Source organism: Melitaea cinxia, chromosome 30 (assembly GCF_905220565.1).
Source record: "Melitaea cinxia chromosome 30, ilMelCinx1.1, whole genome shotgun sequence".
Classification (NCBI taxonomy): Eukaryota; Metazoa; Arthropoda; class Insecta; order Lepidoptera; family Nymphalidae; genus Melitaea; species Melitaea cinxia.
The window spans coordinates 4,475,379-4,496,760 of NC_059423.1; the positions used below are offsets into that span (position 1 = coordinate 4,475,379).

Consider the following 21,382-nt stretch of genomic DNA (forward strand, 5'->3'; position numbering starts at 1 on the left):
AGATTTTTTTGTGCATATTTTGTGATTTTAATATATTATTAAACTTAGTAAATAAAACCTAACGATTACAAATATACTAATTGAAAATATCTCTACATAAACATAACACGATGTCAGACACCTACAATTAAAACATTAGCAAGTTAGTTTAAAAATGCTATGTCTCTTTAAAATGATCAGGCGCTTTTTAAGAACAAAATAAATTTATTAAGTTACTATTAAATACATAGACATTACTTATACACATCGAAATACCAACAAAATATAATCAATATTCGTCATTATGATACTAAATCGTAACAATACGCCATATGGCTAATTTGTGATGTTTTAACACTCCATATTTATATTATCCTATTAATAAACGCGCAGTAACAACACATTATTAACGTCACTGTCTAACATACGTAACAACGATTGTGTTAGAGAAGAACAGACAGATTAGTGAAAGAAGTCACGTTTATTAATAATGATTTTAGATTAATCATTTTAGTACAGGTGAATAGTTTCATTCAGGTGGTGAAATTTAGTTATCGATATCATAGCAAAATAGATTGTCATTTTACATTATTAAAAATAATATTCAGTATTTTATTAATAATAATATTATGGAATTTTTATAATTCTGTTGAGCCATGATATCGACGAAGATAGTTTTATGTTTTAACCGCTCAGTCTTATGAGGTTTTGTATTTATTTGATAAGGGGTACCATAGACAAGACTTCAAATCTATCAAAATTTTAATTTCAACTATAGTAGCACAATTATTCCATATCTTCTTTGAATACAACGGTCGATTAATAAAATTCTATGTTACAATGCTAAACGAAAAAATGTCTTGTCTATAAATGAAAAGACCCCATACATTTTTAATTACTCACCAAAGATGTAACGTTATAAAATTTCAGAGAGCCTTCTCTGTAATATATAGCATTATTTCTTTCTAACACTTATGTATGGGATGCCCCATGTCAACAATTACTCGGGTTTCAAGCGGTGCCATTGAACGATGGTCTGTCGAGGTTTTGTGATCATGTCCTGCCAGTGTTTCGTTTCTGTGGCTCCGGAGCCATTTTTACCTGGAAAATTAATTAATTAGTTGTTATAAGAAAGCTATGAGTTTTTTATAATTATTTTAACAACATCCACGGTCTCGTTGTTGCCCATGCCATTTGTACTATATACAATATATGTAATGCTGATAATAATCAGCGTGCGTTTTTGTACTAGTTTAATTTCAGACCAGCAGTTCCAAAACTGTCTAGAATTGCTAGGATGGTCCCACACTAACAGATTTTTACTGTTATAAGCCATAAAGCTATATCAGTAGAGTTAATAAAGTACGTGGACGCAAATAACAAAGCACAGTTGCTTTAAATCAAGACTAATAATAATACAATGTTATTTACCAAGAAGAAGTAAAATTAGAAAAACATTAAGAATATGCACACATTAGGATAAAGTCAGGGCTTTTTAGGAATAAACCGGGTCTTATCGCTAAGAAGCAGATTCTTAGAATACTAAGATAGAGAAAAGTTTATCGATATACAAATAAATATTTAAATGTAGTTTCATTTTAAGATACACATTTTAAGATTACATATGCACATTGAGAACCTAATGTAGTGGGTTAAGTGTCATTTTTAAGTGTTAAACTTTTTATGACAAATATCTATTGCTCTTGTAACAATGGAAATCATCCAAATATTTCTAGGAACAGTCTATTCTTTCTGTACTCGTATATATGAAAATCTGAATAAGAAGAGGTATTTAGCCAATGATTAAATATTTACAGGTGATTATAGTTGCTGACATCCATTTAAAAGTAAAAATAAAAAACGAACAAAAGATTTTATTCTATTACAATGTAAGTAATATATTACTATACTATACTTTATAATATTATTCTTTTTAATATTGTTCTGGCTGTCTTAATCTTCTACGTTTTTTGTATGCTTAATTAAATCATATCCCAGTCATAAAGATAATTAATTTAAACTTTTAATAATATTAAAACAAAGGAAACATACCAGCTAGAAGTATTCTGCCAATGAGCTCGTTGCGGCCAATGTTGTCGAAGTCCATAACCTGTACATCGAGAGAACATTCTCTGATCTTCTCCCACGGAACGTTGAAGGAGAAAGAATCGTTGAAGACGGGGTTCAGCGTGCATTTGAAGACGGCTGTCTTGCGTTTTTCAATGCGTTTGTCGCCGAATTGGAGCCAGACCTTTACGTAGGGATCTGAAAATAACATGAAAAACGTGGAGGCTTGATGCGTGATATTTTTGTATCAAAATGATATACTGTAATGATATAATAAATTTGTAATGATTTATCTGTCTATTTGTAGTGTATACTTTATCACAATTGACTTTCTTGACGAAACAGAACGTACCTAAACGACTTTTCCTTGCATATTCTCCGTATTTTTTATTATTACCTTTTTAACTTCATTTAAATATTATTAAATAACATATAATATCATATAACCGAAAATATTAAACAGTACCTTTTTATGACATAGCTTTTGTAACAAAAATAAGTCAAATAGCAGACACGATAATTTGCCGTGATTCAACCGAGTTAGCTATGCATTAATGCTAAAACTTTCGAAACAATTGTGGAGTCAATGATCTAATTTTGTGATACAATTGATCAGTAGTGAAATTTAGGTTCTAGCCACGATGATTGGCGATAAGGGAAATTGCCAGTTATTCTATTTGACCGATACAACAACACTACGTGACGCTACCTGATCTAAACTAAATTGAAACACCCTATAAATGGTCTCCTACTAAAGGCCATCTCTCCATGAAGGAGGCTTGACGATTAAAGTTACGTAGGTATTTTATAGTTAACGTTTAATTACTTCATGTGAATTGATAAAGCTATGTCTCACCGCATCTCTACTTAAATTATGATTAGCGATTTAAGAATTGATTTTCGGAAGTTTTTCACAAATCTGCTTTCCAAATCGGATGTAGCTTCTCATTAACTATAATTGACTTATTAAAGATGAATTGAATTATAATTTTTTTAAATGTCGATTTTAAGCAAGCTTGTATAAATTTTTTATTTTTATTTTGATTAGATTTATTAACGAGTCACGATGATTAATCGTAAGAGATATATCTAATCATTATATTTGAAGTATATTTTGTCTTTTATTAGATAAAGAAACTTATGCAGTACAAAAATATAAACAAAAAATAAACAAAATTTTTAATAACAACGCTCTTTATCAGAGTCGTAACTTCATTTCGCAAAAAGCGAGAGAAATATTCGCTGTTATAACTAAAAGTTAGACGGAACGTGTGAAATATGACCGAGTAAGCGAAAATAATTTGATTCAGTAAATACGAGTAAGCACGAAAAGTGGTGCACTATTTATTTTATATAGATAGACTAGCTGACCCCGCAAACGTTGTTTTGCCATATATGTTATAATGTACCCTTAATACCCCCACCCCCTTGTAACTTAGGGGTATGAAAAATAGATGTTGTTCGATTCTCAGACCTACCCAATATGCACATAAAATTTTATAAAAATCGGTCAAGCCGTTTCGGAGGAGTTTAACTACAAACACCGCGACACGAGAATTTTATTATTAGATAATATAAGAATTGGTTATGATTTGCTAAGCTTGGTTATTATACCAAAAAAAAAAAAAAATTAAATACGCTGGCTTTGAAATACACAGGCCGAAGACGGGCAGCAGCGTCTTCGTTTCGACAAAGCCAGCCCTGCGGTCACCAACCCGCCTACCCAGCGCGGTGACTATGGGAAAAAGACAAGAGTTTGCGCCATTTTTGGCGAACTTGTAGAGACCTGAGTCCAACAGTGGACTGCGATAGGCTCTTCAGCCACATCACTTCTGATGAGTGATGATCATGATGAAGAAAAATAAAATGTTACAGACATATTGTTAATAAGTTACGAAAAGTTAACGTTAAATAAGTAAAATATTTAGAAAGCCATTGATAATCTTATTGTATTAAATGTATTGTATAGAAAAAAAAACGGGTGTGTTTTAGACCACACGACTGAAGTAAAACTTCTGCACAATAGGCCTGCACTGTGTCTTAGATATACGAAACGTAACTGGCTATGAGAGAAAGAGAGAAACAAAATGTGTGCTCGCACTTCTCTCTCTTGCTCCATCTTGCGTTCTCATCACAAATTCACCAGCTTACTCCTTAAGTCAAGCGTGCGTATAGAAGTTTTACTTCAAAGCTTCACTTCAATAAATAAAAGAAATGATGATGATGAAATAAATAAAGTTTTAAGCAGATACTTATGTTCATTTCTGGTGTTAAAATTATGTTAAGAAAGGGTAATCATCAGTTCAACCTATTGCAGTCCACTGCTGGACATAGGCCTCCACAAGTTCGCACCAAAACTGGCGTGAATTCACGTGTGTTGCCAATAGTCACCAAGCTGGGCAGGGTTGGTGAATAATAAAGGATAATATCATTTTGATATGCACTAAAATATAATAGGGGTACGAATAACTGTTAGGTATAGATATGCTGTTTCTATTAATTTCTAATAAATGCTTATTCCGCATATTAACGTGTCGTTATTATACTGTCGAGGTGTCGTTTTGTATAACAGGTACATTTTTACTAAAGCACTATTTTCAAATCGACGATTTCCTTAAAAAAAAAAACAAATAATACAAAGGACGTACTAACTTTATAGTTTTTGGACAATCTGAATTTGTATACATCAATAGTAGAAAATTAAAAAAAATGGTGTCATGGGACACCAGATAGGAACAGAGTTCATTCGGATAGTATAGAAGCAAAACAATTCAAAAAAATGTTGAATTTTATATATATTTTCTAGCTCTTAATTTTTTTTAATTTTGTTGATTGGTTTTTAATTAGGTACATAAAAGTATTTAGGAAATTTAGTATTATAGAAAATAACAAATACCGTAAAATAAAATAAACCAAACAAAATAATAATAATAATTCAAACTATTAAGTGAAATAAAAAAAACGTGTTACTTTATTTATTTTTGTCGAGAGAATAAAATTACATCAATAATTTAAAAAAAGTTTACTAGTAATATTTTAGTTTTACAAACGTCATACTATACAGTCGTGTGACTGATATTACGTCACTTCGTTATATATTTTTCTTACAGTTTTAATATCACATTTTTTTTCAGTTCGGTCGCCAAGCCAGTTGTCAAGTCTGCCGTAAGGAACTTAGTTCCAAAAAAAAGTAACAATCTAACAAATTTTATTCGTATAATACTACTACTATACGGTAGTGTTGAATAAATTACAGCTATAATAATTGACATTACCTGATTTCCCGTTGATGTCCTTCGCCTTTAAGTTTCTAGCCTTGAGCAGTGTCAGTGTAAGCACGCTGTTGCTGGGATGGTAGCATAATGATGTCAGAAGCTCACCACACTTGTCCTTGGCTGGCGGCTTGAGAGCCTTCCAGAACGAAGGCTTCTCGCTTAAGTCAACCTGAAATTTTGTCACGCATATACTTTTTACATTTGTTCCTTCAGTTTAGTAAAATGTTTTGCTTGCCTAGTTATTGTAGTTAGTTTTACTAGTCTTGTAGTCTTTTGATTAACGAACTTTTAAAATAATATTCTTGTATATACTAGCATATATACTAGCTGTAAATTATATACCTGCGCGCGTTGCTACGCTTTTTTTGTTCGCACCAACTGAGAAACCTTTGTGGGCTCATGCAGAACACTTTGCTTAAGATCATAACATGATCAAAGGTATAGTTTACAATTTTATAAAGGACATACAGACAAACATTCAATTTGATATATGTATAGAAGATATATGTGAGCTGAATACCGTATACCTATCATATTAAATATTGTGTTTAATCAATCAAAGCTTAAAGATTATGACAATGAAATGTTTTTTAAATAAGAATCGAATCCAATTACATACAATTCAATAACAAATAATTACTTGACATAAAGGTAAAAACACTTCGCCGATGGAGTCATCTCGCGAGAAACGATCGTAGTCGAAAACGTGGAGATGTAATACCTGGTAAACATAAAATTAATAAAGTACACAAACTACATTACAAATATACTATCGTGTGTATACTATGTTGTAGTAGTAGATATTATATATATATATATATATATATATATATATATATATATATATATATATATACATATTTAAATATGAAAACGATATATTATTTGTCGTATTAAGGATATTGTCTGCTTATATATGAAGTATCATAGTAAAAATTCATGGTATTTGCCTAGAATATAAATTTTTAGACCTTTTTGGACTTATAAAATTTCTTAAGTTGGATAATTTTGTTTTCTTCATATAATTAGGTCGGCAAACAAGCGTACGGCTCACCTGATGGTATGTGATTACCGTAGCTTATATACGTCTACAACACCAGAAGCATGGCAAGCGCGTTGCCGACCCTATCTCCAATCCCCCCCTCCCCGGAGCTCTGGTCACCTTACTCACTAACAAAAACACAACACTGCTTGAAAGCAGTATTAATTAGCTGTGATCTTCAGTAAAGTCGAGGTACTACTCCAGTCAGGCTGCTCCATATTTTGAGCTGGATAATTCCTGCTGTGCCCTACCTCAGTTAAATATCGTATTCCTCTGTACTTTATATACTGTCTCTCTTTATCATAATAGTTTCGATAGTAAAGCTTATAAGAAATACCGTGGGAGGAAGATACAAAGGGGAATACTAACAATAACTATGACCTTTGTAAATATTTACTGACACGGTAGAGGGTCAGCCGTAGGGCTTTATTTAGATAGTGCTTTGACTCTGCCGTGACATTATGTAGCTAAGGATAATTTATCTTCGTTATTGTTTTTAAATATTATTTTCTATGTATTATTGCTCGGTAAAAGATATATTACTTTCATGATATATTGAAAACATTTATTTCGCCATAAATAAGCCATGTGCATCATACAGGTATAAATTAAACGTGAAAGTATACAGTACTAATTAAATGTCTATATCCATAAAATGTTGAACTAAAGTTAATCCAGCTCTCAAAATCCGTGCCAGTGACTAGAATGTCGGCAAATATGTAAACGTACCCGGCTTTGCAGTTTCTGTATGGGGAAACCTTCGAAGTAGAAGGTCTCGTTCCACCTCGGGTTCAAGGTTCGACGTTTAATTTTCGTTTCCAGACGGTGCTTCTTGTCTGGCAGTAAGGTTACCCTGACGTAAGGGTCAGAGGTCCCGCTTAAATCCTTTGCTGGGAGTTCCTTGCCCTAAAACAAGGTTTAAAGCTTAAAACATATTTTCAAATGAAGTTTGATAACACGTAACAACATTGGCTGTTGGGCTGATGGTCCGATATCTGCTAACGATAAACATTCGTACAGGACATACAGGTGTTTGCTATTGTCTGGGCGTTTGTGCTTGTGTGTTGTGTTGGCTGTTGGGCTGATGGTCCGATATCTGCTAACGATAAACATTCGTACAGGACATACAGGTGTTTGCTATTGTCTGGGCGTTTGTGCTTGTGTGTTGTGTTGGCTGTTGGGCTGATGGTCCGATATCTGCTAACGATAAACATTCGTACAGGACATACAGGTGTTTGCTATTGTCTGGGCGTTTGTGCTTGTGTGTTGTGTTGGCTGTTGGGCTGATGGTCCGATATCTGCTAACGATAAACATTCGTACAGGACAAACAGATGTTTGCCATTGTCTGAGCGTTTGTGCTTGTGTGTTGTGTATATTTTCAGACTGCTAAGAGGAACTGATAGAGAACGGAAAACGAGCGTTGAGACTAGATAAAATATTTTGAGGTCACCTTGAGGGAAATTTTGTTAAGTGCTTGTCAGTCAAATCTGAGTTCTAGTACATAGTACAAGTTATAGGGGGTGAGATCAATGTTCAGTAGTGGGGTATAACAGAACAGCAAGACACTGCAAGTACAGAACTATAATTAAGTTTTTTCAATTGTATATTTATTTGGATGTAACAAATCTCAGGCGTTATTAGACTGATTAGATTTTTTTTGATTTGGAATATATTTGACCGTAAGACCTAGAAAGGTTATTCTAATGAGGTATGAAATTAAAGAGTTTGTTTGCTTAGTATTTTAGTAAGTTACAGTAATAAATGATGACCAATTTTACGAGTAGGTTAGTGTACTCTTAACCATATTGCTCAATATTAGTACTGTGTGAAATTTAATAATTGAAAACGTTACATAACAAAATTCTCTTCCATTCGTTTTACATTTCCATTTCCATTTTCATTAAAATGTAAATACAAAAAAAGAACTTAATAAATGTAAAAATACTGTTTTATAAATATTCATTTTCAAATAATGAGTTCGTCGTGATATCGATAGGCTATTATCATGTCATACATGACATTTGGTTACGACTACTTCGAACACAATGCCTTCGAGTTGAACAATATTGATATTTACATTATTCTCATGTACGGTTCACGTTGTTTGATCAAATACTTATCGTTGTTCTGTGAAATGATTTTCATATTTATATTCCAATGTCTGTGAAGGTTTGAAATAATTTTTTGGTTTCAATATATTATATATTTACCTAACAACATCCCGCAGCTGGGAAAATAACCCTTGGTTAGGAAAAAGTTTTGAGTTTAATTTTTCACACACTTCTTTGATGGGATATACTACCTACTATCCCTAAAATTGTTGCAAACATATTAGGAGTTTTTGATAAAAACCATATCTTATAATTTCTTGTACTTTCCTAGGAACGGCAGAAAAATATCCAAGATATAAATAAATATTTGTGTTAAAATAAACTTGAGACCTAGGTGTAAGTTTTTTTTTTTAATTATGTGATATATCCACAGGCTTATTATACCCGTGCCTTTGTTATTCCATATATTTTTATTTTTATTTTTAACATGCATCGGTACTTCACCGCAACTTAGAATCTAGAAGCCTTAATAACTAGTCTTAAATTTCAAATTTCTAAAAGTCGACGCGAGTCCATTGACCAAGACTAGGTGTAAGTTTAAGGAGGTCCCCTTTGAGATGCGCATCGCGCTCACCTTTGCTGCTCGAGTTGTCCGCCCTGCCTAGCCAAATTATAGATCGTTATATAACAATTAATTCGTTTGCACAAATTAATTATTGAGTCTAGATTAAGCTAGCAGGATACAGCAAGTGCACCGTGCCAAGCCAGAGCCACGAATGCCTTAGCCGCGGTTGCACCGATCGTTTTATACATGTCAGAATAACTCGAGTAACATAATGGGTGAGGGTAGGTGACTATCGAACGATGTTCTAGGTGGCGTGATCGGTGCATCTGTGCGTACGACAGCGCAAGTGCCGACATGTAGATATAGTCATACTGTGCTAGTTCTGTGACCGTTGATGATTTTAGTGTTAGTAGTTGTTGATTTTAGTGTTGCTTGAATTTTATTTATATTATTGTGCAATTTAATTAAATTAATTGTTGGTTTATGTATTGGTTGTATAAGTTTAATAATTTGCTGTATGTATGATTATACTGTTTCTATCCTAAATAAAATAAAAATAAAATACTGATTATTTCTAGAAACGAGATACTTTGGGGGACAGTAATATTATCATACTTAGTGGAACAAAATTTGAGCTTCACAGGAGATAAGACCCCTCGTTTATTAAAGATGTCGAAAGGGGTCCTGAAGGGTATAATGTTTCAGAGCACATTTTAATGAGGATAAAAACTTTTTGTGACACATCTATATTAACAAAAATTTTCTCAAAAGGGTGAATTTCTCTGACAGACTCCTTTCACTGCATCATATGAACTTAAACATAATTTTTTTATTTAATTATTTTTTAATTAAAATGTATATATATCATAACATAAATATATCAACACTACATACTATGCATTATATATATGAAATTGTTATTGATAAAAATTGAAGAAATTGTTATTAATTATACAATTATAGAACAATATAGTGTGGTGACTATGGGCAAAACACATGAGTTCGCGCGATTTTTGGCGTGAACTTGTTGAAGCCTGTTTCCAGCAGTGGACTATGATAGGCTGAAATGTTGATGATGATGATGATGATGAGAACAATATATGTTGCAAATTATAGAAAAACTAGTCATTTTTAATTTCATGTGTATTGTATTCAAATCTGCACGATCATCAGGAACAGGAACCTACACATAACTTCAATAACATACTTACTTGTATGATCCTAAGGATTAATGTAGTGTTTTGGAAGTCATATTCCAGGGAGAAATGTATTTGGCCAACGTTCTCTGAAGGCTCCGAATTGTCGATGTACATGTCCACCAATGAGATGGACCGGTTCTGAAGAAACGCCATCTGTGAGTCCAGAACGGTAAACACTATATGCGGCGCTTTGTTAAGCGCCTGATGTATTCGTAGCGGCAATTACGATTTTTGATTGTTATTGCAATATTTTACCACAGGCGTGCAATATAACATTTACTTGTAACCAATGCAACATAATATTAGTGTTAATATGACATGTTCTTTTTTATATAACGATATAAATTTATCTGTAAAATTTAAATATTGTTTGTTTCATGTATAATGTTTATTAAATGTTAATATTTAGTTCTTAGCTTGTGAATTGCAAACATGTTATATTATGTTGCATAATGTCACAATTGCTCTAAAAATGCCGCATAACGAATACAAATTTGAGTAAATAATTAAATTAAATTAGTAACTAGGCTATAAAAGAACTACTTAAAACTAATAGCTAATCTATTACCCGTTTTTTTTTTTTTTAAATGAAACTACTATACTTTATAAAATAATTTTGATATTGTTAATAATACTGATTATTAATATATAATTACATATTTTTATAGTTTTATGTTAATAATCAACATTATTAAAAATGTATCTACTTACAAAGTAACTTACCTAAATATTGCGGTTAGATATTATATCATATTTATTCAAATAATTATTTACAAAAAAATAATAATTAGTATAAAATACGCATGCATTATTTATATTATATTTTATATTTATGAATTTTATTTTTTTATGGAAAAAGTGGAATATGTATGAATACAGATTAAAAGTTAAATTAATTATATTTATAGAAATCTTTTATTTTATTTATTTTATTTATTAAACTTTATTGCACACACAAAAAAGAAGATACATTTTAGAACGATTTGATACAAAAACAAATAATGTATGCAAAGGCGGCCTTATCGCTTAAAGCGATCTCTTCCAGGCAACCTTTCTTTTGTATTTATTAGAAGAATACAAGAGATAGAAAAAGAGAAAAGGAAGGAAAATATTTTATTTTTGTTTAAAAAGATAACCATTATATGAAAAAATTTGAGCAAAACTAGAATATTTCAAGCGAAATATTGTGAAACGAATGTTGGCTAGAAAATTAGAACGGAATAGAATTAGAATAGAAAGTAATTTTCACTTTCTAGCCAATGTAGTTTTTAAGATAGTTTTATAAATACTTCTTGAAAAGAAGTGACTGGGAAAACAGAATATAGGTACATTTAAATTTTTGAGCCACATTTATTTTATTTTGAAGTACTATTTAATTGATATTTACAGTAATTATGAAGCTCTAAATTTTTTATCTTCTATTTTGACTAAAACAACAAAAAGTTTTGCTTGTCATGGATAATATTAGTGACGTAATTTTTGTACATTATAATATAACATTCATATTTCAGATGGTTTAATGGAATTTTGGATGGCATACGATACCATAAAACAAATTTTATAATATTCACGGAAACAGCAAATTTATTCACAGTCGTTTGGTTTTGAATAATTAAAATGGTAATTAGAATTGGTATCGCAAAGTTTCAAGTGTTTGAGTTTGCTGTATCGAGTTACTTGTAACTTTCGAAATTAACAACTTGTTATCTATATTTAAATCTGTAACTTTTGTTAAAGATATCGCATTTGATATATTTATAAAATACAATTTTCCTATTTAGAGTCTATTTAAAAGGTTTTGGATAACGATATTTAATGAATAAGAATATCCATAAGATAAAAATTTATGATTAATACTCTTTTTTTATTTTATTTTTATAAGGTTTTACAAGTATTTTTTTAAGACAAACTCGGCCTTCTAACGAATCGATTTATCACTTATACGATTATCATATAATTTTGATAATAACAATTTTGATTAAATGAAAATGAAATAAACGAAGTTAAGTGGTTTCGTTCATGCTAAATTTTGGTTAGTTAAACAATAATTATTGCATGAATTTACTTCGCTATACGAGTTATTACAGTCAAATATTGTATAATTGAATCAACACGTACGGAACGATTAGGAATAATTAGGGATTAATGAGTTATAAATTATTTCTAACGAGTTTCGAAGTTGATATATGAAGTCATATTAATAATTATGATATGAAAATTTATATTTTTATGAAATGAAAGAAAATTTTTACAATCATTTTATAGAATAATTTACGTTACATTATTATTACATTATTTTATATTGTACTACAAAAGCCTAAAATTAATTTTATTCCAATACAATGTTGGTTCGAATTTTAAAATTTTATTGTAGATTTTTAATGTAAGTTATTCTAAAGTTTTTATTTTTATTTTTTGTCCATTATTGATTCCTTATACTCGTATGTTGTGTAAATTTAGAATTAAGAATAAACAAAATGTCCATATTTCATTTTCATAGCGTTCATCAAATAAATTTAGAATTATCAATTTTTTTAAATAGAATTATGAAAAAACTAAATAAATTTTTTTAATTGATATTGTAACTTATTCGAGAAAGAAATCCGTTGGCGTATTCTTTCAATATTTTTTTATATTGTTAATTAAAATTGGTTTTCTTGGCATGATCTTTTATTTTAATATATTTAGTATTGCTCTCTTCAACGAAATTCCTTAATCACAGTTATTTGAAAGCTTTGTTACAAATCACTCAACCCTTATTCAAATCATACAAACACTAGTGTATGTCTGGACAATTAAGACGGGCTTATTATGCACCGCAACCAACGTTGGTGCTATTTGGTCAATAACGACCAATATTACAGTGCATTTGTGCAACATTTGTGCCAAGATTTGTGCCAAATATTGTAAAATCGTAATCTCAATAATTATTATTTCTAAGTGCATTTTGTGATATTTCTATGAAAACCGTAAAAATATTATTGTTAGTGAGAGTGATTAATAATTTTTATCTCAGGTAAATAAATTTACGCTAAGATAAAATTTTTATTTTTTATTATATTAACTATTTGGCTAATAATATATGCATTGCTAAATCTATAATTAATACATGTTTTTTTTTAATTGTGAAAGTTATCTAAGTATGTGATTATCCAGTTTTATTGTGGCTTTATTTTTTATCTAAAGCGTTTTATTTTAGCGTTAGTTATTGTCAAAAAGCAAGCTCTATTCTATAGCTGAAATTATAAGCTGTTCTTTGTATGTTTATAAAATGCAGTTCAATTAAAACAAGCTTCACACTATATTCGTTTTAATATTTTCATTTCTATTTTTTTCATATACAACCTCATCTACCTACCATTTTTGAAGAAGATAGCATGGAAAAAGAATCCACAAGTTAGTTTTATAAGAAAGATAAAAGAAAAAGATAAAAGGAGAGAAAAATGTTTATCTATCTTTTTCACTTAACGTCACTTAGGTAACTACGAGAGAACGCGATGTACTAAATCTATGTTAAAAGAAATATAGGAATGCGTGTATGATTTTCATAAATATTTACTGATTACGAACGTCATTATTTGTGAGGCGTGACTCTACAATATATTATATATAATATTATTTATAAACAGAAAAGTATACGTTTCAAATAATAATAAAATTGTAATATCATATTTGTACATTTATTATCATATTATTTCAAATCGAAACACATCATTTTTGCCAGAGCAACTGTTACTAAATATAAAAGTATTATTATACAATTATAATATGTATAATTAATAATAATCTTAATATTTTACTTAAAAAAACTCTATGGAAAAATCTCAAAACAAATTGACATCCAATTGTCATTCATACCAAGTTATGAGAGGCTATGAGATCTATGAGATTTTGGTCTGAATTTGTCCATGTTTTTATGAAGTTTATAAGATTTCTTCCATAGGGAAGATATAGTTTAATCGATTTTCATATAAGGCCCAAGGTATGAAAAAAATTTTGAGGAGTAAAATCTACTGGACGAATGATCTCGTTACGTTTCTTGTAACGCCATCTATCGGAAAGATAAACTACTATGAAAACGACGTTTCTAATAACGCCATCGAACGATCGATAGATGGCGTTTTTTCAAGTTTATTTACCATTTGATATGGTATTAATCTTTTTCTTAGACTAGCAAGCCTTTTTTGTGCCTATTTAGATAGTCGATAAGAAGGAGTAAACTCCAGTCGGGCGTCGGAGCTGCCACACACACTTTTTGTAATAAACACCCTGAGTCAACTTGTGATTCGCAAGTTCGAAGCAAAACTACTTTGTAGTTTATAAGTTTTATTTTGGAAGAGTATTAATTGGCCATGATCATTTAGGCACATTAGGTTGAAGACCCTGACTTCACATCTCCAGTCAGGCTTTTCTAGATTTTCAGAAAGTATTTTCTTGTATCCAACCTCTAAAAATAATACGCTTTACAAATATTTCGTGATTCCTATTTGCTTTTCCTCTGACACAATTCCTCAGAAGAATTGCCCAGACAATTGATTTTCTGTACAGTAATGTATAATTCAAAGGGCCAATAAGCGGTCGAATCACGAGCCCTAGATACCCTTTACTCGCTGTTTTATTCATGAAGAAAAGTTTATTACATAGTTTTTCTGTTAGGAAACAAAATAAGCCAGGGGACTGTTAAAACTTATTATTTCATAAGTCTCTCAATAATATTTATGAATGGTCATTTATAATAAAACTTACTTATATGTATGTGTGCTTGTATACATTTATGTAAATACATATGTATTTTTATTGGCCATACAGATCTTAGCCGTGGTCTAGGTGTTTGTGTAGTCCTTGTGGGTCTCCCCACCATGCCTTGGAGAGCTCGTTAAGCTGACAGTCCTAGTTGTTATCATGTACACCTGATAGCGATTGCCTTCTCCTATATGGGGAAAGAAACCTATTCCCATCAGTGGGACGTTACTGGCTGAAGTTTAAGCGTTATGTATTTTTAACGTAAATAAGTGTAAAATGGAGCTTAGGATGTAAAAAGGGGTGAAATAGTATTTTAAGCTGATTTTATTAAAAATGGAACTAACTAGCTTTAGTTAGTTTGTTTATGAGTTCTTTTCGCTTACAACTGAGTTTAATATTAGGGTTGCAAATAATTATATATGAGATGATTATATAGTAGATGGATACATTATTAGTGCATAACCATTACGAATTCAATTCATTATAACGCAAAGGACAAATAACATTGCCATGATTTGGGAGAAATGTTAAGGAAGCTAGGAGAAGGCTATAAATCTTCACTAAAGCATTTAAAAGGCGGTGTGGTATAGTATCGATATTAGTGAGGACATTACAATAATCCTAATTTATTTATTGATGTTGATAAAAAATTATGTTTCTAATGTGTGTGTGGATGTTTAGATGGCCTGTGTATAGCAGTGGACTGCGATAGGCTGAAGTGATCTTTGTAAATCACTTTAGGTTAGTCGTTATACCGTTATTTGCCCAAAAATATTATTATTAATGTCTAGACTTTGGGCGATTTGTTCTCGATTGTTCACTCAATGTTTGCTAATGGATGATGTATGTATATTGATTTTGATTGGTCAATTTATAATAGAATTACCGTTTTTGTATTTAAATTAATATCTCTTTAGTCATTTTGATAAATTTTGGTTTATTTATTTAGTTTATTGGTAGATATTATGTATAATATCACTTAAAAAAAATCAACATTAATAAAAATTATTATCATATATTGCAACTACAGGCTAACTCATTGTATATTTACGGAGTTTACTCCATAAGAATCGATTTTCATATGAGGTCCCCGATATGACAAAAATTTATTTATTGCATAAAAAAAAATTAGAACTAACATTACAGTAACCCAATGCGTTAGTTAAGTTGATCACAACAAATAACATTAAATTTATAATATGAGGAGTAACACGTTACGACGTTTTCTAATAACGCCATACCCAATAGGCCAACCAATTCCTATAGATGGCGTTACTTGTATAGTTTATTTACCATTTAATGGTATTAATCTTTTTCTTAGACTAGTAAGCATTTTTTTGTGTATTTAGACAGTCGATCTGAAGGGGTAAACGCCAGTCGTGCGTTGGAGCTGACACACACACTCTTTTTTATTTTTTTTATACCACTAAGGTAACAAATAAGCATACAGTCCACCTGATGGCAACTGTAAGCCTATGCCTGCAGCACCAGAAGCACGTTGCCGACCCAACCACGCCGTCAACACAAAAAAAAAAATATCTTAAAATCCCTGAATTAGAAACATAAAAGAAATTATAACATAAAATAAACTGGCCTTAGATCATCTCTAGTATTCTAATTAATTTGAAATAAATACCCTTCAATTTAGTAATTCTATTAGACTATGCGCTGCTAAGTCCATGAAGCCTGTGGTATCAAGAATGGGGTCATTTTAACAAAAGGGTCAAATGGACAGAAATATGTCAGCTATTAGATAGGTTTTCAGTCCACAGATTTAATACAATGGAATTTACCGTTTCAATTAAGATGTTTTGTTAGAAGATTAATCTATAGACTTGTTGAGAGCTCTAGGAACTTACTAAGGACTAGATGCTTACCGTGTCTTGTCTACAACGATCCGTTTAATTTTAAAGCCATATTTCTGAATAATAAAAATTATAATTAAATAATCTTTAAGACAAGATCGAAATTGGCTTATTACGATATCAATTATTAACAATAAAAAGGGTGTGTGTCTTACACAGCAGAAACGTAATTTCTGTAAAGTCGTAGGAAGGCAAAGAATTGTTCTACCGACGATGATCACGGTCTTGCTGTGATTGTCTTCGTGATGAAACGGTTTGCTTCCTCGTTCCTAATACGCACCGCAAAAATTTGGAATGCCCTTCCGGCTTCCGTTTTTCCAACAAACTATAAATTGGGTAGCTTTAAATCAAGAGCGAATAGGCATCTTCTAGGCAAGCGCGCACCACCTTAGTCTGCATCTTCACTTGCCATCAGGTGAGATCGCAGTCACGCGCTAGTCTATATAATAAAAAAAAAGGTCTCGTGGAGAATGTGTACGCGCCTTATAACGCGTCGCGTATCGTATTGAGCAGTAACGAATTCTGTCTCATTTTCTCCTATACATTTATGTATTTATTTCTTTGACTTGACGCATTTTCATTACATCTAGTTTAAACTCACAATTCTAAATAAGTTTTACTCAAAAGAGAAACTTTTTTTTTAAAAATATTTTTACAGAAATACCAATTTTTCAAGCTTTAACATTATATAAATTCTTATTAACAATCAAAATAATCATTAATTTAAAAGCTATTTCAAAAAATACACGATTCGCGTGTCACGTAATGATTTTTGTATCAAAGTAATATTATATTCCTGTTATATATTCCCGGATATATTTCCGGATATATCTTACATATATGAGAGTATTCGCAAGTTTTGCAGAATACAGTTGAACGAAGTCGTGAAGCAATTTTGTGAGACAAATGCAGATAACGTGAGTAGAAATGAATAATTTAATAGCAGTTTTCTTGAGTAATTGGACTTTAGGGAAATGATTGAGCAATTATGTAAATGTGCGAATAAGTTTGCTAAAATTTAGGAATATTTTCTAGAAATCGTGTTTAGGACATTTGCTCGAGATTTTTGCATAAAATCAATGTCGTTTTTCGTTGGGAAGCAGTTCCAATACTTTGATAAAACATAATTAGGAATTATGAAAAACTGTGCTAGAATGCGTTAGTATGCCTTCAAGTCCTCGGTCTTCGCACCTGGCAAAAAGTTTCGTTGAGAGAAAACCAAAGAGGCGTTTGTCTTGTGTGTGATTTTGGACTTCTGATATAGGACTTCTCATTAGGAAGTATTTTAAAAATTAATGCTTTTAAATTTAGTTTTTATTATAAATATATATTCTGCTCGATATACATTATTATCATAGTTAACTTCATTCTAACATCTTAAACGACTTTTCTGTAACTTTTTTTCAAGAACTATACAAGAGTTTGGGTTTTTATTCCTTTTTTGTTCACTTATTATCACATACCTCGGTACGGTATTACATATTACGGTATTTTTTTTTAATTTTTGTAATATATTTTTAAGTACTATTTTCGCCAACAATTTATTTTATATCTATCTACAGTGATATACTTACTAAAAATATAATAGAAAATCAGAAATACTAACTAATAATAATATCTATGTATGAATACATGACATTTGATTTTTATTACGATACCTATTGTTTACGTTACTTTCGTTTTTTTTATACATAGATAGGCTGGCGTTTGACCGCTATTTCACCTGATGATAAGTGAAAATACGGTCTAAGATGGAGCACGCTTACCTAGAAGTAACCTATTCACTCACGACTTAAAGATCCCCAGGTCATAGCTTTCGGGAAACACAGACGCTGGTAGAGAGTTCCATTCTTTGGCCGTACGGATCAAGAATGTAGTAGCGAATCGCTTAGTACGTATAGGGGGAATGTCAACCATATAAGGGTGACGTAACGCAGAGCGTCTGGCTGTACGATGATGGAAGGGGGACGGGGGAATTAGGTCATGGAGTTCTTGCGCACACTCTCCGAAGTGTATCCGATAAAAAACCGACAGGCCGGCCACCCTACGCCGATGAGCAAGCTTTGCAGCTTTGGGGCGACCAGTGCATCATCACCGATGAGCCTCCTGGCTCGTCTCTCAATTGATTCAAGAAGCTCCAGTTGGTACTTGGCTGAGCCAACCCAAAGATGAGAGCAGTACTCCATGCATGATCGAACTTGTGCTTGATATAATTTCAGAAGCTGTTCCGGAGTGAAGTACCGTCTCACCTTCGAGAGGACACCCAGTTTTTTGGCAGCTGTTTGAGCTTTTGCCTGTATGTATGAGCCAAAATTGGGGGTGGATGATAAAGTAACGCCAAGAAGCTCCAGGTGGATGGGCACGGGCACACCTCGGAAAGAGGGAGTCAGTTGGAAAGGACTCCGTTTTGCCGAGAAGAGACACGCCTAGGTCTTAGAGGCGTTGAACTTGACCAGGTTTGCGTCACACCAATCAGAGACGGCTTTAAGGGACAAGTTCAATCGCTGAATCATGGCTTCCCTCAGCGACTGGATCTCAGACCCACTCGCTCGTGCGTTGGACATGTAACGCTCGACAACGGTGCTGTCATCTGCATACCCAAAGGCCCCGGGTTTGAGCAGGTCGTAGATGTGCAGCAAGAATAGCGTTGCCGAGAGTACAGACCCCTGAGGGACCCCGGCATTGATTACCAAACGATCGGACTCGCAACCGTCTATAACCACGTGAATCGATCGATCCCTCAGGAAGTCAGATAACCAAACACAGAGAGAAGCGGGTAGGCCGTATGAAGGAAGTTTGCTAATAAGGCCGTCATGCCAGACCCTGTCAAATGCCTTCGAGATATCGAGCGAGACCGCTATGGCTTCCCCGTGTTTCTCGATAGCCTCACTCCAAATGTGTGTGGCATACGCGAGAAGATCACCCGTTACGTTTACTTATACATATTTCAACTGATGTAGGGCACAGCAGAAAATTTCCCACTCAAAATCTGGAGCAGCCCGACTGGGGTAGTACCTCGACCTTACAGAAGATCTCAGCTAAATTATACTGATTTTAAATAGTGTTGTTTTCCTGTTGGTGAGTAAGGTGACTAAAGCACCTGGGGCGAATTAGGGATAGGATGGGCAACGCGCTTTCGATACTTCTGGTGTTGCAGACGTCTATAAGCTGCGGTAATCGCTTACCATCAAGTCACCCGTACGCTTGTTCGGCGACCAAGTTCTATAAAAAAAACTAAAGCTTATTTCAATTTTTTAAACAATCGAGGGAAAATTGTAAGTACCTATAATCAAATTGAGGTAGCTTTAAAGAACATTCTTCTATCGATAACAATTATGCAATTCTCATCACGTACTCTATAAATTATTCATTAAACGGTTTTACGAACCACTCCGTCGTGAAAGCCACTGTTGTTCAGCTTAGCTCTTTGTAGACTAAGGGTCTATTTCGCCGGTGGCGGATAAGGTTTATCCTGGACATAAGTTTAGTATATGCTGGTCGGTTGCCACTACCTTAGGGCTCTGTGAGTGAAACTACTCGACGTGGCTAGTATTCGATTCTGATTTCTAAGAAACGTACACGCCATGATCCTATTTTAACGGTCCGTAAGCGAAACGTTTCGTTTTTGAGAAATAGGGACATAGTTTAATAAACGTGCCGACCCCTCCATCAAAACGTTACATAATTTATACCTTGGGAAGTTGACGGTGAAACGGCCAACTTTAGGAATTTGTGGATTTTAGAGAATTCCATCAAAACAAACTTTAAACTTTGTCGTTTTTAATTTAAAACTTTACGATTTAAATCCATCAATCTGTTACATTGTTAGCGATTTCCCTTTAATTTAGTTATAGGTAGCACATGGTACAGGTGATAGCGCGAGCGGAAGCGATTAAGACGAATTTGCAGCTTCATCGATTTAAAATTATGCCCAGTGGTAGAAATTCGACCATAATTAATTTAAATTATAAGTTTGAGCATTATTAAGTGTCTGTTGTCAAAGACTATACTTCAAAATGTATAATAATAAACAAAAAGCGTAGTGGATAGAGGTTTATATCCGGCTGTGGGATATTACAAGTTGAAGCTAGATATGTTATTGTACAAGTAAGTCTATATTTTCATACTTGAAAAGGTATTTTTTTTAAATAATCGTAACACTATCCTTCAATTTAAATCAATCATTTCAACATCGAAGCTCGTATAACGTAACACAAAAATAAGAAAAAATAAACATTCGAATTGTCACTGTACTGGAATAAAAAAAACAGTTTTATAATAAAATATTAGTATTGAAAATAATAAAGTATACAAAAGATTTTTACTTTATTAAAAAATAAAAATAATATAAATTATAAATAATATAAATTATAAATTTCAAAGCGATAAAACATTAATAGACAATAGAAAAAATTAATTAAAACTCGCTTATAACTTAATCCGTGTACTATAACTTCAATTTATAAGATATCATGAACTTGTATTAAATTTACGTTAAGTTAGGTAGTTAATATTTGCACTTACGAGTATCTCGCTGTTAATTAAATCTAGTTCGGTAAGCGATAAGTTAACAATAAGTTAGCGATTGAGATGAT

The 21,382-nt window shown here is 32.1% G+C and overlaps 1 protein-coding gene across 1 annotated transcript in view; it reads right to left on the minus strand.

The window, feature by feature from the left end:
- Positions 1–979: 979 nt before the first annotated feature.
- The window catches only part of LOC123668278 (synaptotagmin-7), a 33,877-nt gene continuing 13,474 nt past the window's right edge, over positions 980–21,382 (minus strand). Inside the window, exons 2-7 of the mRNA XM_045602041.1 lie at positions 10,192–10,332; positions 7,093–7,269; positions 5,962–6,042; positions 5,322–5,490; positions 2,032–2,244; positions 980–1,080 (exon numbers count right to left, since the gene is read on the minus strand). Coding sequence (XP_045457997.1) covers positions 980–1,080; positions 2,032–2,244; positions 5,322–5,490; positions 5,962–6,042; positions 7,093–7,269; positions 10,192–10,332 — 882 coding nt within the window. The remainder of the gene's footprint in view (positions 1,081–2,031; positions 2,245–5,321; positions 5,491–5,961; positions 6,043–7,092; positions 7,270–10,191; positions 10,333–21,382) is intronic.